Source organism: Rhea pennata, chromosome 1, assembly GCF_028389875.1.
Source record: "Rhea pennata isolate bPtePen1 chromosome 1, bPtePen1.pri, whole genome shotgun sequence".
Taxonomy (NCBI): domain Eukaryota; kingdom Metazoa; phylum Chordata; class Aves; order Rheiformes; family Rheidae; genus Rhea; species Rhea pennata.
This window is the reverse complement of record NC_084663.1, coordinates 215,257,227-215,282,816: the sequence shown is the minus strand read 5'-3', so window position 1 is coordinate 215,282,816 and position 25,590 is coordinate 215,257,227. Positions and strand designations below refer to the sequence as shown.

The 25,590-nt window shown below is 47.2% G+C and overlaps 1 protein-coding gene across 2 annotated transcripts in view; it reads left to right on the top strand.

Moving 5' to 3' along the window:
* The first annotated feature begins 13,519 nt into the window (after nt 1–13,519).
* POLD3 (DNA polymerase delta 3, accessory subunit) overlaps nt 13,520–25,590 on the top strand; it is a 31,210-nt gene continuing 19,139 nt past the window's right edge. Inside the window, exons 1-6 of one of the 2 annotated variants that reach the window (XM_062567485.1) lie at nt 13,520–13,670; nt 15,149–15,204; nt 17,380–17,482; nt 19,869–19,908; nt 21,472–21,604; nt 25,308–25,572. In XM_062567485.1, the coding sequence (XP_062423469.1) occupies nt 13,611–13,670; nt 15,149–15,204; nt 17,380–17,482; nt 19,869–19,908; nt 21,472–21,604; nt 25,308–25,572 (657 nt within the window). In that variant the 5' untranslated portion in view covers nt 13,520–13,610. Of the gene's footprint in view, nt 13,671–15,148; nt 15,209–17,379; nt 17,483–19,868; nt 19,909–21,471; nt 21,605–25,307; nt 25,573–25,590 lie in introns of both variants that reach the window. The other variant, XM_062567486.1, reaches the window with a different exon arrangement.

Here is a 25,590-nt window from a genome sequence, read left to right as displayed (position 1 = left end):
GGGAGGGCGCGGGCGGCGCGCAGGCCCGGGCGGGGGGGGGGGGGGACGGGACTGGGGGGGGTCAGGGAGCGGGCACGGGATTGGGGCGGGGGGGGGTTAGGGGCAGGACACGGGATTGGGGCGGGGGGGTTAGGGGCTGGGGGGATTGGGGTGGGAGGGTTGTGAATGGGGGGGGGTTAGGGGCAGGACACAGCACCGGGGGGGATCAGGGACCAGGCACGGGATTGGGGCTGGGGGGCATAGGGGCTCGGGGGGGGGGGGTTAGGGGCAGGACATGGGGCTGGGGAGGGGGGGATCAAGGACCAGGCACAGGATTGGGGCAGGGGGGCATAGGGGCTGGGGGGGGGGGGTTGGGGCAGGACACGGGGCTCGGGGGGGGGTCAGGGGCTGGGGGGATTGGGGTGGGAGGGTTGTGAATGGGGGGGGGTTAGGGGCAGGACACAGCGCCGGGGGGGATCAGGGATCAGGCATGGCATTGGGGCTGGGGGGCATAGGGGCTTGGGGGGGGGGTTAGGGGCTGGGGGGATTGGGGTGGGAGGGTTGTGAATGGGGGGGGGGTTAGGGGCAGGACACAGCGCCGGGGGGGATCAGGGATCAGGCATGGCATTGGGGCTGGGGGGCATAGGGGCTTGGGGGGGGGGTTAGGGGCTGGGGGGATTGGGGTGGGAGGGTTGTGAATGGGGGGGGGGTTAGGGGCAGGACACAGCGCCGGGGGGGATCAGGGACCAGGCACGGGATTGGGGCCGGGGGGGGGGTCTCAGGGGCTGGGGGGATTGGGGTGGGAGGGTTGTGAATGGGGGGGGGGGTTAGGGGCAGGACACAGCGCCGGGGGGGATCAGGGACCGGGCACGGGATTGGGGCCGGGGGGGGTCTCAGGGGCTGGGGGGATTGGGGTGGGAGGGTTGTGAATGGGGGGGGGGGGTTAGGGGCAGGACACAGCGCCGGGGGGGATCAGGGACCGGGCACGGGATTGGGACCGGGGGGGGGTCTCAGGGGCTGGGGGGATTGGGGTGGGAGGGTTGTGAATGGGGGGGGGGTTAGGGGCAGGACACAGCGCCGGGGGGCATCAGGGACCAGGCACGGGATTGGGGTGGGGGGGATCAGGGACCGGGCACGGGATTGGGGCTGGGGGGGGGGTCAGGGGCTGGGGGGATTGGGGTGGGAGGGTTGTGAATGGGGGGGGGGTTAGGGGCAGGACACAGCGCCGGGGGGGGGGTCAGGGACCAGGCACGGGATTGGGGCTGGGGGGCATAGGGGCTCGGGGGGGGGGGTTAGGAGCAGGACATGGGGCTGGGGGGGATCAGGGACCAGGCACAGGATTGGGGCAGGGGGGCATAGGGGCTCGGGGGGGGTCAGGGGCTGGGGGGATTGGGGTGGGAGGGTTGTGAATGGGGGGGGTTAGGGGCAGGACACAGGGCCAGGGGGGATCAGGGACCAGGCACAGGATTGGGGCTGGGGGGCATAGGGGCTCGGGGGGGAGGGGGTTAGGGGCAGGACATGGGGCTGGGGAGGGGGGGATCAAGGACCGGGCACAGGATTGAGGCTGGGGGGTTAGGGGCAGGACACAGGGCTGGGGGGGGATCAGGGACCAGGCACAGGATTGGGGCTGGGGGGCATAGGGGCTGGGGGGGATCAGGGACAAGGCACAGGATTGGGGCTGGGGGGCATAGGGGCAGGACACAGGGCCGGGGGGGATCAAGGGCTGGGCATGGGATTGGGGCTGGGGCTGGGGGATTAGGAATGGGGCACAGGATTTGGGGCTGGGGGATTAGGGGGAGGGCACAGGATTGGGGCTGGGGAGATCAGGGATGGGACATGGGGTTTGTGGGGGTATTAGGGACAGGGCATGGGGTTTAGGTGGGGATTAGGGATGGGACATGGAGCTGGGGGTAGGGGATAGTGGCTGGGGCGGGGGATTGGGTTGGGGGGTTAGGGCAGGGACACAGGATTTGGGATGAGGGAGGGATGGGACATGAGATTTGGGGCTGGGAGATTAGGGATGGGGCCTGGGATTTGGGGATGGGGGATTAGGGATGGGGTTTGTACCGAGGGTTTAGAGCTAGGACATGGGATTTGGGGATGAGGGATTAGGGAATGGGGGCCCGGAGCCCAGGGAGAGGGCCTTGAGGATGGAGGTTTGAGGCTCGGGGTGGGGGTGGGGGGTAGGGGGACAAGGGATTAGGGCCAGGGGCTAGGGCTGGACCAGAAACAGGGGCTGGAGACGGAGGATTAGGGACAGGGGGATGGGGAATTAGGGAGAGGGGACGGGACGAAAGTGCAATTCCAGCCCCAAATCTCCGCTCTGGAGAGAGGGTCTCATGCGGCGTTGCAAAGCGGCAGAAAGCGGCGTTCGTGACGGTTCCCTTGGGTAAAACCAGTCCTGCCGACAGCTCGGCTCGCGCCAGCTTCCCTGCCCTCGCGAGCGACGGCTCAGGCGAAAAACCCGCCCGCTCTGCTCCGCGCCGGGGTGTAATCCTACCCCCCAAAACCCGTGCGCAAGCAGCCGCGAGCGACCTGCCAAAGACACGCGGGTAAGGGAAAGGCTTCTGGGGCGGCATCTCAAGGTCATAAAATTCCAAGTATCGTAAATAAATCCCTGCCATTGATTGACCCTTGCGATTAATCATGCTGCTGCTTTTAGAGGGCGATAAAAATGTTCCCATCGCAACTTATTTTTATTACAAATCTAACAAATCTGCGAGTCTCCTCCGACTGCTAATGAGTCAACCATTAAAACCTAAGCAAATTTAAGGGTTTAGTTCCCAGAGTGCAGCCGCTCCAAGTTATCGAGGAGATTAAGCATATGAAAGTCACAATACGTGCATCTGATGTTTGTAAAGCAATCAAGGATGTTAATAAACTCTTTGTTTTTATCAAAAATCTGCCTTACTGGTAATCTGCCCTTTGTATTTGCAGGTGGTTTAACCGTCGCCTGACAGCAGCGTGAAACACGCAGCTCTTCTGTAAGGGTATTTGCAAGAAAGGAAAAGCACTTTGCTTTGTTTACTTAGGTTCTGGATGAAAAGGCGTGAATGTTACAATAGCTTATAAAGCTCATATCGCCTGGGAAGAAAACACCATAAAACCCACCGGGGCCGTTGTGTCAGCTCGTGTTTGAGCACCCGCAGCCAATTTCCGCAAACAGCTCGATCGCCGCTGCCGTAACCGGGGGCCGAAGGCCGCCCGTGGCGGGAGGGACTCGGGTCTTGCACCAACACTGTGTGCGTATCGGGTTATTTCCTTTCCTACGATGAAGCGTCGAATTCTTGCCCGACGTCAAAGCCAACTGCTCTTCCGTTTTGGCTTGCAGCAGCAGTGCACGCGTAAGATCAGGAAAACTGCGTGTAACACGGTCTGGGATCCTCATAAATAAGACGACAGAAATCAGGGCGGTTGCGTAGCTGGCGTATTTACTGTCAATATCCTGCTTTTGAAGCGGGGAGGATATGGAGACGTTTTGATGGAAGGGGGCCATAAACGGCTCACGTTTTATCCTTACATCAGGGCTGGATTATTTTTAAGGGTTCCTCGAGCACAGCTTTTTCCTTTGTTGCATGGTAATTTGCCTTTTTATACTGCCTTTTCCTTTGGGTAGCGTAAAGCACAGTGCAACTCCAACCAGTTCTGATTGCAGCAGGCCCATTTTTTGGCACCAGCAGGATTTCACCCCCTTGGGAAGCTTTAAAGCTAATGTAAGTCACAGCTTAATAGCAGGAAGGTGAGCGGGGGGGCCAAGGCAGGAGCTGCAGAGCAGGTGTCTGGCAAGGGAGAGACTGCCCGTGGCCCAGAGCGAAGCAAAATCTCTCTGCGAAGGGCTAAAGCGTCATGCCGGTGAAGTCCACGACAAAATTCCTGTTGATTTTGGCGCGGTTGCGATGTCCCAGGGGTGATACGGTTGTCCCTGTGTCACGGGCAGAGCCAGGAGCCAGAGCCAGGGCCTGGGCTGATCCCCCAGCTCTGAGTATAGCTGTCCCCTCTCTGCACATTCTGCATTTTTAAGCAAAATCCCTGTTTTATCAAGCAAGTTGCGTAGGAGAAACCGATTCCTCTTAGCCGAGGTGCTGGGTTTGTGCCGAGGGCCATGCCAGCAGCAGAGCTAAGCTCTGCGCTTTCATGTGTTTAGTAATTACATGGATCATCTGAAGTCGTTCGGTTCACGGGCTGGGAGCCCGGCTGTGCTAGGGGCTAGACAAGCTCAGAAGAAAAGTTCAGCCTGTCCCAAAGAAACCGGAGCATCCTCGGCCGTATTTCTGAATCCGCCGCCGTGAGCCTCCCGTAGGGCTGGAAGGAGCTCGGAGGCCGCCTCCTCCGTTCCCTTCTCCCCAGCGGGGATCCAACGCCTCCGGGGACAGAGATGTCTCACGCTTTGAGGCGTGAGGAGGTAATTTTGGGAGGCCTCAAGCTATGAATTTATTTTTCCCGTTGCACCAGCCGTTTCTGGGTGACACCCTGGGTCACACACCAGTGACCCATAGCCAGAACCACCGCTGCCCCCTTGATTTATTCATCGACTCCAAAATAACGTCGCCGGGGCCATGCCAGACGGGAAGGCAAACATGGAAATGGAGGTGTCGGGCTGCACGCACGGCGGAGCGCAATCAGGAAGTCATTAAGGAAGTTTCTGGCTGCGCCTGGGGAGACGAGTCAGACCCGGTGAGCGTTTCTGGGCTGATTTTGCTTCTCTCAGCAGCGGTCATCCCTTGACCCGTCTCAGTGTCGACGTGGTGAGCAGCTCTGCTTCCCGTGCTGCCCGGGAGCCGGCGCTGCGGTTGTTTCCGCTCGTGAGGTCCGCGATGCGACGGCCTGCTTGGTCACTCACTGCTCTGGCCGTCATCAGCCTGGTGAAGATGCTCTCGTCTCCAGGTTTTCCTCGTCTGCTCGCCCCCTGCCCAAGCTCACCTTCTCCCTGGTCGTCCTGCACAGCTTCCTGTACAACCAGTCCCTAACCCAGTCCTGCCAAAACGGGCCTGATTACAAATACCTTTCACAGGTTTTTCTTTTTCTTTCTCTCTCTCTTTCTCTTTCTCTCTCTCTCTTTTTTTTTTCCTTAGGATCCCCTGGAAGACCAAATCTCATCTGTCACGTTAAACAACTTGAGTCTTGCTACCTAACCCAAACTCCCTGGTACAAACTGTATGTAGCACCAAGCCTCCAAGTGCCCCAGAGCTGTAACTTCCCAGGGTATTTTCACATGAGCTCTGATCCGAGATGGGAGTAGAAGTTGGGCCTGCAGGTTGTTCTGCACCACCAATATCCCGAGGTCAGACCTGCTGCTCTGCATCCTTTAGAGATGCTCTTCTCAAGCCAACCTGGGGCTTTTTTTGACTCTCTGTTTTTCATATTTTGGAGGAGTCAGCACTTTAGATGTAATACAACGGAGGAAGGAAAAGGTGGCAGGGGTACGTATTGTCAACAGATCTCGAAATATTTTACCAAGCAGTCAGGATGTGCTTTACCTGCAGGAAAACAGAGGCAGAGAGAAGTCAAGCTGCACGTCCATGGTTGTGCAAGGACCAGGCCAGCTCCGCCACCCACTGTGGACACTGGTAGGTGATGCTGCTCTGGTAATCACAGTGCAGGCAGCTGATGTTTCGGTGTCAGCAGGATTAGTCAGATGAGCACAACCTGCAAGACAGGAACAGTTAAGTTAAGCCTAACTTAATGGATTGAATAGGTAAGTGTGAACTCATGGCACAGTGAGTGGAGGCAGTAGGGCAAATTTGTGCACACCTGAGTTTCTGCTGTCGATTTCCTCTGGTTTTGATCTGTTCCAACATTAAATTTTGAGGTGCTTTTGATTTTAAACTCTTCTGTTTGGGATCCATGCAAAGAATCACAGAACCATGGAATTGGCAAGGTTGGAAGGGACCTCTGGAGATCATCTAGGCCAACCATCTGCTCAGCAGGGTCACCTAGAGCATGTCAGACAGGGTTGCATCCAGGCGGGCCTTGAAGATCTCCACAGAAGGAGACTCCACAACCTCTCTGGGCAACCTGGTCCAGTGCTCTGTCACTCTAACAGGGAAGAAATTCCCACTCACCTTCAGGCGCAACTTCCTGTGCTTCAATTTCTGCCCATTGCCTCTTGTCCTGTCACATGGGACAACTGAAAAGAGTTTGTCCCCGTCCCCTTGACACCCTCCCTTCAGGTACTTGTACACATTGACCAGATCCCCCCTCAGTCTTCTCTTCCCCAGGCTGAACAGGCCCAGCTCTCGCAGCCGTTCCTCACAGGGCTCCAGTAGTCCTCTGATCATCTTCACAACCCTAAGCTGGACTCTCTCCAGTAAGAAATGTGAAAAGTAGCAGTCTCTGTGGTAAAAATTGCCGTTCTCTCTGTCATTTCATTCTGCTGCCGAATATCTGCCATTCGGAATGTTTTTTGTGGATCAGTCTCCCAAGAGCAGTGAGTTATGTCTGAGTTAGAAGCAGCGCTCTCTTTTGAACGGTCTGATTTCAGACACCTGCCCAGTAAAAAGATAACTTCTTGCAAGCATCAGGGATCAGACCTTGCATTCTCCCTCTGCGACACTGGGCCGATGAACACCTGCGTGTCTAAGTGGGAGCTGCATGTTGCAGTGGCCACAAAGCACAGTTCAGAAGATGTCTAGGAGACCCACTCAAATTTCCATTTCACAGATCTGTGGCAATTGCTCTTTCAGTTGTATTTAAACCAATAATTGATATCCACAAAGTGGATATCGCAGAGGATCATAGGATAGTTCAGGCTGGAAGGGGCCTCAGGAGGTCTCTTGTCCAACCCAGTGCTCAAAGCAGGGCAGCTCAGACTCCAACTAGGTTGCTCAGGGCTTCATCCAGCCAGGTCCTGAAAGCCTGCAAGGATGAAGATGCACAACCTTTCTGAGCCCCTATTGCAATGCTTGACCGTCCTCGCGGAGCAAACATTTCTCCTAATAGGCAGTCTCAACTTCTCTTATTTCAATTTATGTCCATTTAGTTACTCAGCACATAAAACTGGTATGAGTGAGATCAGAAAGACATCTCATGCCATCTTCTATAAATGAAAACAAATCCTCAGTTAAAAGAACTTAGACACCTTCTTGCCCTAAAATTAATATGCAATACCAAGGTGCATGCTATGCAAAACTCTGGAAGTGAAAAGTAGAATTTTACAGTAACTGGGTGTGTTAACCAAGGTCAGGAAATCATCCAGAAAGCTTAAAGCAGGAAACTTAAAGGAGGAAAAAACAAAAGATGAAAAGAAACCTTAAAAAAAAAAAAGATAAGTAATGTATTAAGACCTGCACACTCCTTCCGTAAACCAAGCATAAACGTCAAGTTAGGAGCAAAATGTCACAGTACAAGAACAGCCACATAAAAACGAAGAAAAGGAGAGAACAAGAATGTGAGAGAAAGTGCACAAGGCCACAGGAGGAAGAGGATGTATACGATTTTATCATCAACAAAAACAAATTGTTGTGACCACTGGAGAAACACCCTCTCGCACGTTGTGGGGTCAGAGGTGTCGCGTGAGTTTATTTTAAGGTCGTGTAAACGTGTACAATTTCCTTCCCTGATCCCTGCTGGGTAAAAAAGATTGACGCATTCAAACGGAGATGGGTATCCGCTCGGCGTGCTCACGGAGCGGCTTCACCCCGGGGCGAGGTGCAGCCCTGCAAAGCGCAGCCGGCACGCGCCTTCCTCAGCCATCGTTTCGGCCCTTGCGGCTCCCTCCCTTTGCCCAACACAAGTGCTGCGGGACAGGGTGTCGAGCTGTTGCAGGGGACCGATCTGGATTAAAATTAACCCAGGAGAAAAATCTGTTTTAACCCAAATGGGTTTCCTGACGCAGCTCACAGCACGGCAGCAGAAATGCCTGCGCTGGCACTACGGAGGAGATGGTGGGTGGTGGGAAGCAGCAGTCAGGGAAGAGCGTGGTGGCTTTTTTGGCAGCAGCATTGGCTTGCACAAGCGCAAGAGTCACCACAGCGCTCTTGTTCCCAGCAATAGCAACAGATCTTGACACCCAGGTTATCGATGTGCAGCTTCGGGGCTCAGAGGCAAGCACAGTGTCCAGCTGGCACCTGCTGACTGAGGCAGGCAACTGCATGAGCCTAGATGGTTTTGGAAATGCCGTGCCCTTGTCTGGTGCCACGGGGTTGACACGGGCCCAAACCACGTCTGCCGTAGCCACCGTTTGGTCATATTGCAAGCTCTGTCCAAGTGGGCGCCCCCTCTCTCTCGACTGTCACGGATCTTTTACTGAACTGCCGTTTCTTGCTGCCACTGATCAAATCCGTCACCGGTTATTTTCCCTAAAGTCTCTTAATCTGCCTTTTTCACAGTGAAATCTCACATGGAGGCAAATTCTGGCTCATAGACACAGAAAAGTGTATGGAGACATCAAAGACCCTCTCTTCAGCCTGTTCCCAGACCTCGGATCTTGCAGCCTGACGGGTAGCTTGAATTTTCTTATTAAATTCTTCTGGCGGGGTACAACATAGGGAGAAGGGAGGGGGCAGCCCTGCCTTCTCATCCTGCACGGAGCAGGGCCGAGCTGATGCCGAAGCATTTGCTCCCCACAGAAGGAGCCAGAGCATGTCCCTACCCCTGCTTGTTCCTGGGACACTGTAGCTGTGCAGTATCCTGTATTTGGGGAAATGCTTTTTGGCTCATTCCCATCACAGTTTTATCAATAGTTATTCATTAGAGGATTGGCACTATTTCCTAGCTGTTCCTCTTATCTTAATTGCCTGTCTGCGTGAGGACACTGATCCGAATAGCTGCTACAAAACAAGCTACTCTGCTACAGCTCCTCCTGTGCCTATCCTACTATTGAATAAATGTCAAATACTCCAAGCTGAGGCATGCTAATCATCTTAAAACAAAAGAGATCTACAATAGGTGTCCATATGGGAGCTATCCCATCAATTTTCCCACGCAAACAGCCCCGGAAATATTTTCAGAATGAAATGCAGCTAACAGTAAATAAAGTCAGAAATGCCAGCTACTGATGAGACTCAGCGTGGGGAATCCTGATGACGCTTCTGGAAGAAGTTCATGTCAAATCACCTTTGTTCACACGTGGTAACATGTACCTGGTGGTGGCTCAGCCAAGATTGTACTCTTACTGCTGATAGATTCCCAGCTGTTTACACACATGTTTTTCTACTGAAGTGCTTAAGCTTTACATATACCTATTTATTTTTCAAAAAGGGAATTTTAACTTAGGTACAAAATTAAAGAAAAAAGCTCTCTGGCTGAACCATTAACAATGCAACATTTCCTTTTATGAAGGCACGTTGCTATACTGTCACGCACCGTAAAACATGTGAGTGGAAGAGAACCAGCTCCAGATTAGGACACTTAAATTTAGGTGTCTGCACATATGCTGTGTGTCTAAAGCTCTCCGTACAGCTAGCGGAGACAGTTGTCAGTACTCTCAGTGGTGCTAGGCGAGTCGTTTGGCATTCACACGTTCCCGTTGGTTTTACAGTACTGCCTGATCCTAACTCTTCCAGGCATGTTTATGCATACATAAGGGGGAAAAATACAGATCTGACTCACCCATCGCACCAGTTTCTTGCTGAAAGGACCCTATTAGTTCTTCCTAGTTATTTTTATTCTTCCTGGTGTAAGAAAGGAGGAGGGTCAGACTCTCTGTATCTAGTTACATATCTCTCTTATGATTTCCATTTTGTAACTGAAATCCTCCACTTTTATTCAGATAGGATGCATTTCTTCTCCAAACTGGATCTTTGGAAGCTTTTAATAGACGTCCCCTGATAAGCTCCAAAACAGAGAGGTGCTGATAGCTAAATGAGTTTTGGAGAGATTAAATTAACTTTGCTTTGACACCAGGATCCCCCCTTTCACCTGCTAAACTGTTCAAGGAAGCCCCCCCTCCCACATGTAGGATTAATTAAAAATTCAAAAGAACTCCTTTTTCTCAAACTCCTCCTTGGTCAGATGTTTGCTAGCTACTATCTGTAATGAGTTTCCAGACATTCTGTCCATTTTATCTGTTTTCTCAAGCACATTTGGAAATGACTGTTACGATGAGTCCTCAGGCTTCGTTTCTGCTGGTACTGGTGGTTTTGGCTGTGAGTAGCTATAAGTACAAGTCATTTTGTTATTCACAAGTGATGGTTGAAAGAATTGTGTATAATGCTTTGAGAAAAATGTTTGGGAGTTGGGATATTTGGGTCCTACACTGGGTCTACTGAAGGATTCTTCGACAAAGCACAACCTCTCTGTGTCTCAGTATCCTCATCTTTAAAATGGAGACAATACTCATCTATTTCTTTGTGTTTCTGGTAGTTAACTAGTGTTTGTAAAATACTGTCAGAGCCTTACATGAAAGAGTATTCAAATCCTATACAAAAGCCAGTATTATCGGACCTTCTGAGAAAATGCTCCTGAAGTATTTTTAGCTCTTGCATTAGGATTCATATGCTTTGCCTTAAGCAAGTCAAAGTTTAGATGTCTGAATCTTGAGACAGTTGCCCTACATTAATTTTCTGGGTACTGAACAGAAATAGACACTTTCAGGGGTGAATACTGAAACAGGTGTCTGAAGTTGAAAGAAATGCCCTCTGGAGGCACTTTAAACATCTACAGTTATGCAGGCAAATCCTAGCTGAATCTTCAGCAGTTTGTTGCATTAGGAGAATAACATTTGTCGTTTCCATTTTTCCTTCTTTTAAAATTATTTAATGTATTTTAGTTGTGAAAGATGTTTTAACAAACGTTATCATTCAGGACAAGGAGACAGGATAAATTCTGGTCTTCAGTCTTCATTCAAGTTAACGGGCCAGTCTATATAGTAATGCAGCAGTACTTCAATCTGCAAACTAATGCATGAGCATTCACTGCACACTATAAGCATCAGTGTAGTTTCTCTGTCCGTCTGCAGCGCCCACATGCTATTTCCAGGATCAGTGCAACAGTTGGTAGATGTATGGTGCAGAAAGACAACAAGGGCATCAAAGTCGCATGGAGACATTTTAAAAGCCATTTTGTATTTTTACAGGTCTTGATGCTTGGGCTGTGAGTACTACCGAGGTCATTGCTGCACACTTGGCTTTCCTCACGAGAATTCGCTGTGACAGGGCATGACAGGGTTTTTAAGTCCCCACTGATGCACCTATTTCAAGCCTTCCTGTTCTGGCTCTACCACAAAAATAAGAAATGCAAGATTTTCAGAGGATAAACTATGACTTCTACAAACACCAGGGCTGAGAAGGTACCTAATTAATTTACAGCTGAGATTGTTACTGTCCACAGTGATATCACAGAGGTGCAATTGGTTTATACCTCGAGTCTAGTGTGTACAATCTGAAAAGTGGCAGAATTTGCCAAGGCGAAGCACAAGAAAAGATGTGATCGCAGACACCCTGGGTTATCGCACTCATCTTTAGTAAGCTCAGCTGGCGTATGAGGCCCGCAAGTGTTCAGCTACCACGTAGGTTGCCATTATGTTATAAAGCTGTTGGATCTCTGCTGATGACTGCGATATTTATATGGGAATCATAGATTCATAGAATCAGTAAGGTTGAAAGGGACTTCTGGAGATCATCTAGGCCAACCCCCTTGCTCAGCAGGGTCACCTACAGCATGTTAGACAAGGTTGCATCCAGGCAGGCCTTGAAGATCTCCACAGAAGGAGACTCCACAACCTCTCTGGGCAACGTGGTCCAGGGCTCCGTCACTCTCACAGGGAAAAAATTCCCCCTCACCTTCAGGTGCAACTTCCTGTGCTTCAATTTCTGCCCATTGCCTCTTGTCCTGTCACATGGGACAACTGAAAAAGAGTTTGTCCCTGTCCCCTTGACACCCTCCCTGCAGGTACTTGTACACATTGATCAGATCCCCCCTCAGTCTGCTCTTCCCCAGGCTGAACAGGCCCAGCTCTCACAGCCGTTCCTCACAGGGCAGGTGCTCCAGCCCTCTGATCATCTTTGTAGCCCTAAGCTGGACTCTCCCCATTTTTGCTCAAGGACTTGATTCATGAGATGAAATTGCATAATGATTCGTTAGTAGCTCTGGGTAGAGCGCGAGATGTCTCATGCTACTGACAAAAACAAGCTGCAAGTCCCAAAATCCGCACAAAATCGCTGCTTTTTCACAAGAAGCAGCAGTATGCGGATAATGATTTTGACCTCTGTCTTGCCCCTTTTGAAATCAGAAAGAAAACCTCCGACTCCAGGGAGTGAAATTTTCTTTCTCAGCACGCCCTAATTAAATGCACACTTTGCAGCATCGCTAAGGCTGGTGGCATGACTTTGGGCACCTAGAGACGGATTATTCCTTGGGGATGTTAAGGCTAAATCTGCGACCTCTCCTTTTCAAACCAGCAGAGTCTGTCTCCCTACTTCTCCATTTCAGCTCTCTTCATGGTATATGGACACAGTCAAATCACTGATCTCGCAGAGACTCAAATTTCTCTCGGGAATCTCCTGCGAAGTGGTTGAGTCCTGTAAGCTGCAGAGCTCTGTTTGGAGCGCCGCCGAACTTCCTGAGAAAACATACAGTTCACTCAAATTTACTCAAAATGGTAATGTCTCGGGGATCCCTGTGACGGAGTAAGAACTCCTTTCTGACTTGTAAAAGCACTGTTTTCAGCTCAGCACTGAGGCCCGCTTGCAAACGTTAGGGCAGAGGAAACACGCACCAGTTCCCTGGCAGAAGCAGCTGCACAGCAAAATTAGGCTCTGCAAACTTAATTCTTTCGCACTGCATTTATCTAACTATCCATAAAATGGATTTTTTTTTTAACAAAAAAACCCTGCCTCCAGTGACATGGGAACAGTATGAGGCCACACTAGGAAGGATAAATAAGAAACACAGCAAATAAAATTGAGCATAACCCCACATTAGGGGGGAAAAAAAACCTCAAAACCACCTTGTCCAATTTTTGAGATTTTTAAGTCAACTGCATCGATGGCGGGGAAGTGCTGGTGATGCTGTTATGAAAAAAAAGGCAAAATTAGAAGTAAAAATTACTGGCATGGGGCTGGGGATCACACAGAGGCTGTAACACCTCTTCCTCAAACCGACGGCGCGGCCGTGGTGCGTTCCCGCCGTATTTACCTGGAAAAAAAAAGGGAAAACAGGACATTTAGTGGCTGCTGAAAGCTGTCACTGGGTCTGAACACATCTCCTATTAGAAACCCGAGGTCAGGCTAACTCAGAGAAAGACTCAGGCAAGCCCTGATGAAAGTTTCACCTGTGAGTGAGTTTTCCCGTTTTGTCCTGTCGCGCACACACACAAAAAGGGCTTAAAATTACATTAAGAAGAAGATTTTTAACTGCTGGTGGAAAACAGACCTTCCCGCCAGCGTGTGCGCCCTGGCAGCGGCGAGAGCCGAGGCTGATTTGCCGCTTAGAGGAATTAAACCGTCTCCAAAACGGCCCGTTCCCGCCCAAACCCGCCCTGACGGGAGCGGGGGAGGGGAGGGCACGGCGGGTGGGCGGGGCCCGGGCGGCGGCCTCCGCGCGGCGCCGGCGGCGCCTTTTGTCCGCGCGCGGCCGCCGTAGCGCCCGCCCGCCCGCGGGTTGCTATGGCGGCGGGTCGGCAGCGGCGGCGCTGATCTGGGCGGGAAACGGCGTTGGGGCCCTTCCCGGTGCTGTTGGCGTCGCGCCCCGTCATGGAGGACGAGCTCTACCTCGAGAACATCGACGAGTTCGTCACCGACCAGAACCGCATCGTGAGTCCTGCAGCGGAGGCCCAACGGCTCCCCCTCCCCCCCCACACACACACCGCGGCCGTTGGCGGCCTGGGCATGCGCACTGCCCTCCCCCGGCCCCCACGCGTGACCAGCGAGTGGGTGCGGGGCGCCTCCGCCACCGAGGCCGAGCCAAACTCTCCGGCTGGGGCTGGGAACGTGGCGGGGGTGTCGCCGTGGGGGCGGGCATGTGCGTGGCGCCAGTTTCGCCGCGTGGGCGGCCCGCGACGGTTCCCACCCGTGTAGCAAACCAGCCCTGACGCTTCGCGGTCGGGAAACTTCCTTCCGCGGAAGCAGCAGGTTCTCGCCCGGCTGAAAGGCGAGGCAGGGCCCTGCCCTCAGGCCCTGCAGGCGGGACTTGCGTGGGTGCCCGGCCCGCCCCCGCACCCAGCCCCTTTCCCTGCCCGCCGCCCGTTTGCACTCCCTAATAGCTGAGCTGGTTTTGCTCAGGAGTCGATTTGAAAGCACCATGGTGAGAGCACTGTATGAAACAGTAGTTTCCCCTGGAAAACTGAGGCAGTCCTGACCGAACTGTCACCTGCTGCAGCATCAGCCGAAAGTTAAAGTTATTACTTAGTCTGCAGCATTTTGAAGCTTTGCTTTTTATTTATTTATTTTTATTATTATTATTATTATTAGGACAATTCAGAAACAGGATATGTACGTGTGCTTGTTCTTTTTCCTGTAAAACAACTATTTTATCAAGAAAGTAATGTGCTGAAGTTGGTGCATCTTGTTGACTGTGGATGCAGTTACAGAAACATGAGCTGCCAATGTCAGTTAGACTGACAGCAATTTAATTGAACTGTCATACTTGAGTTTTGAGAGGCCCTAGTCCGAGGATTAGTTTATAAGAGGCAGAGTGGAAGAAGAAGCAGGTCTAAGGACATGGCCCGTCCAAATCATAGAAGAAATCAGTGGCAGGGCTAGGAGTAGAGGGAAGGTTGTCTGACTGGGTAAGCACGGACGTGCTGTGCTGCAGGACTTGTAACTTGTCCCTGTGTCCCCTGTGATAGATGGAGGTAGCAGGGCAATCTGGAATAAATCCTCAGTGGCAGTCTGGGAGAACAATAAAATACTTCTTACAGTTAAATGTTGTTTAATTTTCTTTTCCGCTGTGAAGCTGAAGAATGCAGGCCTTCTGAATGGTTGTATTGTTTACAGTGATATTTCAAAGAAGTATTTGCAAAAAGGCACCTTTTAGGGTAGCTGTTTGCTCAGGTCTTGGGGATTAAATCTGTTCATCATGGCACAATACAGGAGGTGAATGGGTCTCCACGTGCTCTCCCTTCAATAGCAGTGGATACTGTGCTGTGGATTTCCTGGTGGGAGGGAGAAGGGAGGGGGAGGTTGAAGAATGTGACTTATCTGTAAAACAAGCAAAGGATGAGATGTTTAACGAGTGAAAAGATTGAAGTTTTCTTGCTAAAGTGTTTTTTATTTTTATTTTTTATTTACAGGTAACGTACAAATGGCTAAGCTATACTCTGGGGGTTCATGTCAACCAGGCTAAACAGTAGGTATTAGTGCATCCCACAACTGTTTTATTGTGTGGCAAAGTCTTATTAATTACTGTTTTCACAACTGTGGTTAACGTATTAAAAACAGTCCCTCTGGAAATATTTAAAAATCTTACACATCCTCTCAGATGTCATTGGTAACATTATTTAACACGCCTCCCTCGCTCCTCCCATTGGCAGGTTTTGCCTTGACTTTAATGAGAGTTGTGCTTTAGAGAACAGCACTCAGCTAGACTCCTTCGTGTTCTTTAAATATGAATACTTGGACCAGAATACATGTCTCAGTATTATATTACTAGAGAGATGTATGTAGCTCCTTTCATCCTGAAGTGTGGCTAACTATTTTCTGAGTATGGCTACAGTCCAGCAAATAGAGCCCTGCCTCTGTGGGAATGACTCTGCCTGTCCATATCTGATCTCAGGAGGCTGTGTATTATCTGTGGACATTGCTAGGAGCAGAATTAGGAAAATGCAAAACGTCCTCGATGGTAATTGTAGCTCATGTGTATGGCAAATATTTATCCATTCTGATTACCCTGCCGCTTAATGCATACTCCATTATAAATATGCGTCTGTCAGGCTTGATAATGAGTGTAGCTAAATATTTGAAGGATTGGGAAAGTCAGCTGTGCTGTCAGAATATTTGATAATGAGTGTAGCTGAATATTTGATAATGAGTGTAGCTAAATATTTGAAGGATGGGGAAAGTCAGCTGTGCTGTCGGAATATTTTTATGTCTCCAAATTCTGCACAAAGATATAACCTTCTCTTTGTGTATTTCAAGGAATATAAATTACTTAAATGATTTCACTTTGTTTTATAGAATCTTTAAAAGGTAAATGTTATTATAGTGAGCTCTCAAGGAATCTGAGACTTATTCTGCACAACGAGGTCATTTTAAGCATAAAACCTGAGCGCCGCATAAGCTTTTCAAGTCCCACAACACAAATATTTTCTCACACTGTTTCTGACTATAGCTTGGACTAAAAGGGGTGTCTGCTGTGTACATGATTGCACTGTGCTGAGCCCAGCACCCCCTGTCTTGTCCAAACTACCTAAATATCAACTTGGGCATCTAGTGTAGTGGAGGGATTGCTTGGTCTCTGTCTTCCACGTGTGTTTGAACTATTTAGATGATGAGTAAATCTGAGTGTGCCTCAGTGGTGGTGTAGACCTGATGGAACAGCTTTGCTGGGAGCAGATCTGCTCATCTAGTAAACTGTGAGGAACGGGAGAATTTTCTGCCATGGAGAAGATGGTCTAGGTGAAGTGGAGGCACCTTGTCTTACTCTTAAAAGCACTGAAGAAGTCCTGTGACATCTGTGTGCTTAAAACTGTGTCCTTGAAGCTGGAGAAGTGCCATATAACTACAGTGATAATAGCCATAAGTACATCCTAGTGCAAGGAATCATCAGTGCATCAGAACTGGAACTGGTAGTCTATATGAGTTACTGTGACAGCCCAGTTAGTGGATTATATAAATAAATGAATGAATAATATTAGTGGGTTGTGCTGGAAGTGCCAGCCTAGTAATTGTAACCTGTCCCACTGCAGCAATGAGGATCTTTAGGTATCTATATGAGATAAAATCCTCATGGGCTGTGTGGTATTACCCCTGTTCTACAGCATAATAGGGTCAAACTCCCGTAAAGTAGTGGTGTAAGTGGGACCAGAAAGCTTGAGTCTTAACTCAACCTCCTGATCACTAATTTTGCTCCTTCTTTTCATTTCTGAATATTCTATCAATGGAAGCAATTGAGTTTCCATATATGCACCTGGCAATGTGATCTTGTACCAAAATCACCAATTTCTGTGTCAAACATTTCAGAATGCTGGGTCCTATCAAGGGGATAAACTTTTCTCAATGGGAGACTTTAGAACAAGCTGCCTAGAGGATATGAGACCATCTTGAACCAACTTTTAAAGCTTTGAGAGCTTGTATTCACTTCACCTTTGGTTTATATAGCTGTTGGTGTCAGATTCTTCAAGGAGATAGATGAGGAAGGTGTCTCAGTAAGATTCATTTAAATTAAACAGTTATTTTAACTAAGATTATGTCAAATGCTTCCATGTCAAACTGGTTTTACTCTTCTTAAGTAAGCTTCACTGAAAGGGTGGTGACGGGCCCTTTATTTTTTAGGTGATTAACACTGGTTTCTTCTGTTGTGCAGGATGTTGTATGATTACGTAGAAAGGAAACGAAAGGAGAATTCGGGAGCTCAGCTTCATGTCACCTATTTGGTTGCAGGAAATCTCATTCAGAATGGACATATTGTGAGTGCTTTATTTCTCAAAGGTGTCTGTGAGCTCTTTGTTCTTGTGCCTTCCATCTTTGGATCAAAGGCCGAACTTGCTCTCTTTTTTTTTCCTGTAACAAGCACAATGTACTAGCTCTTGTGTACCTGTAGAAAAGAAAGTACTACTTCTGTCTGAAAACACAAATGATGAAAAGTAAAGGTAGACTATGATATGGCAATACAATGTTAAACAGAGCATCAAGGTTTTATTTAATTCATTTAAATCCTTTCCCTATTTAACTCTCAATTCCATCATTATCAGGCTGCAAGTTTCAGAAAACAGTCTAGAGGGGCCCTTACGGAGTTGGCTGTTCTGTTTGTCGGGATCTGCTGTGCAGTGGAAGTGTGTTATGTTTGGAGAGACTTTGTAATTCAACTAAAGTTGTCATGTTAAATAAAACAAGCTTTCTAATCTGGTATATAAGAGAAACATAAGTTTTGTAAATCATATTTTGTATTTAAATTGATTTATTAAGCAAAGGAGTCCCTGAATGTAATTAACACATTTGGTGTTTCTAGTCACTGCTTGTCAGACCTTCAGAAATGTTATCTGAAAGTTCAAAAAGGTACTCCAGGGATTTTTGAAGGAAGAATGGCAAGTTAAATGCCTTTGCGCTCCTGAGAATTTAATAACCAAACTCTAAATGCCTTTGATATTCAGCTAGATGTCTGTGTGTGTCTTTAGATACCCAAATTTCTCATACAGTACAGTCCATAGCCTTCATTTAGGATTAGTACATCTTAGTGTGTCCTGGCCTTTACTTGTAGATTGTTAAACACTCCTTTTTGGTTTTCTTATTCTTAAATAATAAGCTAGTCTACATGTATAGAATGTTCTATTTACATCTCCAAATTTGCCTGAAACTGAAGGTAATTATTTATTGCCTCAGTTCTGTACAGTGGAATATATTTATTTGATGCTGTACAGATACTGTTAGGCTTATAATCTGAATTAACTTTGGAGGTTTCCCCCAGTTTCCTTTGAAAATAACAAGGTAACCAATTTTGTTGATACACTGCTTTTTTTTTCCTTATTTGCCATAATGTATTTAAAGCAAAAAGTGAATAAAAAGTCCTGACTTAAATTACAAATGTTTTTAGCTTCAATCTTAGCAATTTATATTATCTTTTTTTTTAATAAGAAAGATGTACAAAACTGAACAAGTGAAAGTCTGACTTTAAAAACAGCAAAAATTTAAGATCTTATTTTTGAATATTACGTTCTATTTTAAAAAACACAATCTGAGTGGCTCCTAAGAAAAATGTCCTGCAGAGGCAGTAGGTTGTTACAAGTAGAGATGAAACAAGGCAGAGGTTAAGAATACCACACAGAAGAGCTTAAAGCTCTCCAGACTGAGTGTCTAACCACTAGCCAGAGTGAGCAGGAAGAGAGGTCAAATTCTGGAGATATTTTTAGAACACATGTGGGCATTGGAATAACTGACAGGTAATATTTAGCATAAATCAATTATTGGGGAGGAAATCTCAACACTTCCGAACAAACGCTGTTTCTTAATGAGTGCTTGTTGGTAATCCTGCACTACTGCCTGCTGTCAGTAGGTGTAGCCACAAGGCTGGGGATTCAACTCCAAGAATCATCTGAAAGGAGATGCAAATAGAAATTTGTCATAAATAGTTCCCAGCCTAAGTGCTGCATGCTCTTTGCTTTTCTCCTTGTTACTTTTTGTCAGGCTCCATGAGGGACTGAGGCACTTGATCTTTCTTTACTTGTCCAGCCTTTCTCTTCAGATACTCTCTATATCAACTGCAACCTGTTGAATGCCACAGATCAGGTGTAGTCCTTGAAGACTGAAGAAATTACATGCTGTGGAGCATATTTTCAGAAACATTCATTTCTTGCTTTTAAATTAATGCTTACTTTCTCATTGTGTCTTGCTTCTCTAGTGTCCTATCTGTGTTACAATTCACAGGCAAACTAAATGTACATATATATATGTATATATATATATGTAGACACACACACACACACACATATATATATATATATATGTATGGCTAGTGTGGGCTGGCACATCAGATTTAAAGCTTTTCTCATTGTTCTTGTTTTCATCAGTGCTTCATCTCCCACTGTCAGGAATGGAGGATAGGATATTTGTTTAGTGCTACAGTGATCTGTGAAATAATGCACTAGGAAAGAAGGAAGACAGGTTTAAAAACTAATAGCTGATGACTGTTTAAAGGTATTGGCAGAATTCTGTGCAACTATAAAGCTTCATCTATAATCTGTGGACCTTCTTATTAAACAGATAATTGAAAATACTAGTGTTACATACAATACATCATCTTAAAATTTAAGGTTGAAATTATTTTTATAAATGTACATTTTTTTTCTTTTTCCTTAGTGCCACAAGGTTGCAGTAGTGAGAGAGGATAAACTGGAAGGTAAGCAGATCTTGAAAATCATTCTTTTGGTGTTTTTTTTCTTTGAAAGAACTGCAAAGTGAGTAAAGTTCAGAACTTGACATCTACACACAAATGCCTAATCAAATTCTTGGGTTCAGATGTATACTTCTTGTGCTAGCTATATCTTAAAATTTTGAAAATGTGAGCCAGCATCTGTGCAACTTCAAACCTGTGATTTGAGTCTTGTGGTATTTCTTAGTCACCTTACTACTGACAGACAATTCCTCCTTAAAAGCAATAGTGTGCAAATAGGGTACAGCAGGGTTTCACAGTTTTAGGACAACTGTGAGCCTTCAAGCTTCCAGGGATGCTAAAACAGGTCATTCTAGTTACTGATTAAATGTGTTTGCAGTCTTTGCCCTGAGTGGTCTGGGTATTAGTTTAACATCTCGTGAGATAGTTCCGTCTTTTTAACTTTTACTATGAAAGCAAATATCCCAGACAAAAGAATGACCACTATAACACTGCTTTATGAAACTGCTCTCTGTGCACTGTCAGTCTTTTTACTATCTTTCCCGGCCTAGTTCTGCTAATAAGATTGGACCCATTGAAACACAGCTGCAGGCTAATCATTATTTTCAGATAATATCTTTGGTGTTCAAGAGCATACTGTGGCTTTTGTGACCTTAAGTATTGGTATTAATGATCTAACTGCTTGAAAGACTCGTGGTATTTCCCTTTTTGAAATTTTAAATGGCTTTCTAGCTAAACTGTCTTCATAAGTGTAGTAGATTGTCAAGCAGCGTAACTACTATCTGTCACGTTTGTTGAATTATGTGTGCTGTGTAATGTTCTATTTGGCTTTGGAGATAAGGCTTGTTCGTTTTTTTTTTTTTTTTTTTTTTGTATTAGAAGACAGGCCAAAGGTATGACTTAGATTTGGAAGAGGCTGAAGTTTGTGATGGAAGTAGGGCTGCATAGTCTAGGACTGGCACCAAGAAATGATTACTGTGTATATTTTTACAGTGCCTAGAAGCTCTGTCTCAGACCAGCGCTCTGTGCAAAGAGTATAAGCAGTGATCTGAGAAATCCTAAAAACAGCCCTTGTCTCAAGGGGGGTTACAATCTAAATAGCATAGAATAGACAAAACATCTACTTGGGCAGACTGCTCAAGGAGACACTAGGACAGTATTGGTTGATGCTGTGGACTTTTTCTTAACAGTAGCGAATGATTCCAGCAGGGTAGAGTTATCGCCATCTGTTTTCATCCTTAACTTTAGGTAGTCATATAGACATTCTGGGTCCCAGGCCCTGGATATTTTGAAGGTAAATACAGAGAGATTAGTCTTAATTTAGCTGTGTGAGACCCAAGTGGACACAGTGGAAAATGCATTTGTCAGGCTTCTGGAGTTTGATACCTCAAATTCTCGGTCCATGAGCGTAGCAAGAAGGTACAGTTATACGTTCTGATTTTCAGGTCCTCGCTCTCAGGCGGTCTGTCAGTTGCTCTACTATCTTTGGTAGAGGTTAGTACTTAAAGTTGCCACCTGATTCTGTAAAGGCTGCCCTAACAAAGGACTCTCCTTCTTTTTCCCAACCAGCAATGAAGTCTAAACTAGCCACAATTGCGAGTGTGCATGTCTACAGCATTCAGAAAGCCTTGCTCAAGGATAGTGGGCCTCTTTACAACACGGATTATGATATTGTCAAAACAAACCTGCACAACTGCAGCAAGTAAGTTGCATCTTGTTTTTCTTCTTACACTGTGTGATTTGAGACTGGTGAGATGTTGCTGTATAGCACATTTCAGCAGCAGAAATCAATAGTTACCAAGTAAGCCTGGACCTTCAGAAGGTTAGAAAAAAGGTATCATCTGGGTCATGTCTGACCAGACCCTAGGCAAATGCATTGTGTGATTATCTGGTAACCTGAGCTATTTCCAGTTCTCAGTTGGTTCATTTGCCCTGCTACTCCAAATGGCAAATTGTTCTAAAACCTGTCTTCCCTGATGGCTTGATGGCTAGAAATTTTTTTCTGATTTCTGGGCCACACTTAATTATGACCAGTGTACATCCAGTTTTCTATCACACAAGAAGAGAAGACTGTAACTGACTTACGAAACCATTAAGCAATATGCTCGGCAAATTGCTAACCCAGGCTTGTCTTCTGTTTTCATAGAATCAGTAAGGTTGAACGGGACCTCTGGAGATCATCTAGGCCAACCCCCTTGCTCAGCAGGGTCACCTACAGCATGTCAGACAGGGTTGCATCCAGGCGGGCCTTGAAGATCTCCACAGAAGGAGACTCCACCACCTCTCTGGGCAACCTGGTCCAGTGCTCTGTCACTCTCACAGGGAAGAAATTCCCCCTCACGGTCAGACGGAACTTCCTGTGGTTCAGTTTCTGCCCATTGCCTCTTGTCCTGTCACATGGAGCAACTGAAAAGAGTTTGTCCCCCTCCCTTCGGATACTTGTACACGTTGATAAGATCCTGCCTCAGTCTTCTCTTCCCTAGGCTGAACAGACCCAGCTCTCGCAGCCGTTCCTCACAGGGCAGGTGCTCCTGCCCTCTGGTCATCTTTGTAGCCTGTACTCTCTGCAGTAGCTCCATGTCTCTCTTGGACTGGGGAGCCCAGAACTGGACACAGTACTCGAGATGAGGCCTCCCCAGGGCTGAGTAGAGGGGCAGGATCACCTCCCTCCACCTGCTCGCAACACTCTTCCTAATGCACCCCAGGAGACCATTTGGCTTCCTGAACACAAGGGCACGTTGCTGGCTCATGGTTAATTTGTTGCCCACCAGCACTCCCAGGTCCTTCTCTGCAGAGCTGCTCTCCAGCAGGTCAGCCCCCCGCTTGTGCTGGTGCCCAGGCTTATTTTTCCCTAGGTGCAGAACTCTGCACTTGCCCTTGTGAGATTGTGCTTTCATCCACTGGGCTCTTCTGCCTGTCTGAAGATACATGTGGAGGATGAGTTCCTGCAAGTTAAGGCAAGAGCCTGGAGTATAGGGGAAAGATGCAAAATAGTGTCACAAGTGTCCTTCATGGTTGAACTAGAGAAAGGCTCCCCTAGAATTAAGGGGGACTTCAGTCTCCAGAGCTCATTGACTCTTCTTCCAGAAGGTGACTGGCAACTGTGTCCACCCCAGGTGCAGTTCTCTGGGGTTATCATCTATCTGTAAGGGCCAGGACTGAGATCATTGAGCAGCTGTTGAGCAGGGTCACCTTATCTGACCTGTGAGTTGATTGCTGTCCCACTTGTACCACTGTTAAACCTTTTATGTCCCCTCTCTTTTGTGTATTTCCGCCAGGACAGCTTCAGCTTGATGTAATCAGTATATTCAGTGCTGTCCAGTAGCAGCTGACCAGTCTAGTTTAAAAGAGAGATCCCTGCAATACAGAATTTGAAGATAGAAATTTAACTGTCTTCAAAATTTTCACTAGAGAATGACTGAGAAAATAAAGTTCTAGATGCTGTGCTTCATAAGTGAGTGTGAATACAACAGTAAGTGCTAGAGAACCCTGCTTTGGTGAAAACATACACCATGCATTTGGCTGTAATTTTGGCCTTATTGCAATCACTGTTTACTTTAGGGCACCCCTGCATGGTGACATTTGTGCCTTAGAGGAGTCTGGCTTTCAGATTTATAAATCCTGAAGGCTTAGACAATTCAGATTCAGCAATCTCATTTGTGAAGCCTACATTTGAATCCCTGCTTGACTCTGGAGCAGAATTTCCCAGGCAAATTAAGAAAAATTCAGCTTCTTCATTTGCAGCCTGGCTGAACTAAATTCAGAATGATCATGTTTCCCCCTCCCTTGATTCGTATCAACTGCATGAATCATCTTTTATGCTTGGGACCAGATTGCTGGTGTACCCACAAAAAACTTAGCAAAGGCTTGACTGTGTGTTTGCACCAAACCGGACCTACTGACTTATATTTTCCCTTGTCTATATCTCTTTTAAGCTCTGGGGCCAAGGATCTTTATTCCGTTCTGTGCTTACATGGGACCTGTTACACTGTGAAGACAGTGAAAGTGGCTACATGTTGAGATGTTGTATTAATATAAATAACTGGATTTGATGCACATGACTCATATCAGCTTTTATGCTTGTTTTGAGTGGAAGCAGCTCCTTTCTTGCAGAGTGTAGTTTAAACATCATTTGTTTCTTCTGTGATTTTCATTTTTTTAGTAAATTTTGAGTCAAGATCATAAGCACAACAGCATTAAGGCAAGTTAACTTCCTAAATCCCTGGAATATGTGAGGTTTAGGTGAACTTGCTGAACAGTTACTCTAACTACTATCAAATATTTGTGATCTGGAGGGTTGGTGGTGTTGCTCTGAAGTGTTTGTGGAGTAGAAGCAAAAGTCATCTAGAGTCTGGTGTTGACTGTGTTGAAACCATGTTGAAAATAGGAATTGTCTTCCTTCCTTCTTTAAAGGTTTGGATGTCAAGAGATTTCTGCTGCAGCCTAGAAATGCTGTAGTGATGGTGGTGTTCACTAATACATTTCAGTTTCTGATCCAAATAGAAGTGACTGTGAACTGTTCAAGTGAGCCTCTAATGTGGAGGCACAGAAATTAATAGGCAGAAAAAGTTTTTCTTATGCAAATAAAAATATGCTATGTAATTCAGTGGATTGGAAGGCATGAGCATGTGTGTTCCTGGTGACATTTTTGTAGGAAATTTGGAAAGCCTTGCCTGTGACTTGCCCAGTGGGGAGCAGTATTCAGTTATTTTGGGTATTACTATTCCTGACAGTTAGTGAATTGTATTTTAACTGTGAGCAAATCATTTAGTTCTTGTTTCTCAGTATCCTCAAACAATCATGTTTCAGATTGTTACAAGCTGAGGTGTGTCTCTGTCTACTAGTAATTGCATGGAAATGACTTTATATAGTTAAATCTCTGAATGTCCTGGATATCTTCAGAGTGATTTCAGGAAATTGTAACTGGAACTAAACTACTTACCTGGCTGGAGAGGTTTTGCTTGCTTGCTGTGGCAATAGTGGACACTATCAGAGCATCTAAACTTTAAATGTTTTAGATCATCAGATGGCAATACTGCTTATGCTGCAAGCTTTGGCGAGTGTAACCAGTTTAGGAATAAAATTCAGCTCGCTCCATCCCCACCCTGGGTGTGGAGACAGGCTCCCCCCCACCTTTGCACCCTCCCCACTGAAACCTGAACAGCTTGTTTTGCGTTTTAATGCTTTAGCTGTTGCTGACAGGTTCAGCTGATCCTTTTAGTAGAGGTCTCCATCATTCTTCTTCTGTGCCAGCCTTTCTTTCTTGCCCCTTGCACAAATTAAATTGCTCTTTTTCCGATAACAGGAGAACATAGAACCGGAGAAGTAAGGCGCTGCTGGGGAAGACACCAGGGTGAAAAATAAGAAGTTAAAGGGCTAATTAAATTTTTCACTCCATCACACAGGTTTAGCGCCATTCATTGTGCCGCTGCAGTGCCCAGGACGTCAGCCGACGCTTCTCCAACGCAGACGTCTGCACAGGCTGGTTCCCAGACTCCGAGTGACACGAATGCTGTCAGTGTGCCTGTGGTCAACGGTCACGGTCCGTCGACTGCTAAACAGACCTTGCAGCAGCCCAAAGGGATCATGGGAATGTTTGCAGCAAAATCGGCTTCCAAACCCCAGGACCCAAATAAAGAACCTAAAGCAGAGGCTAAGGAGACCCCAGGTGTAAGTTACCTCAGACCC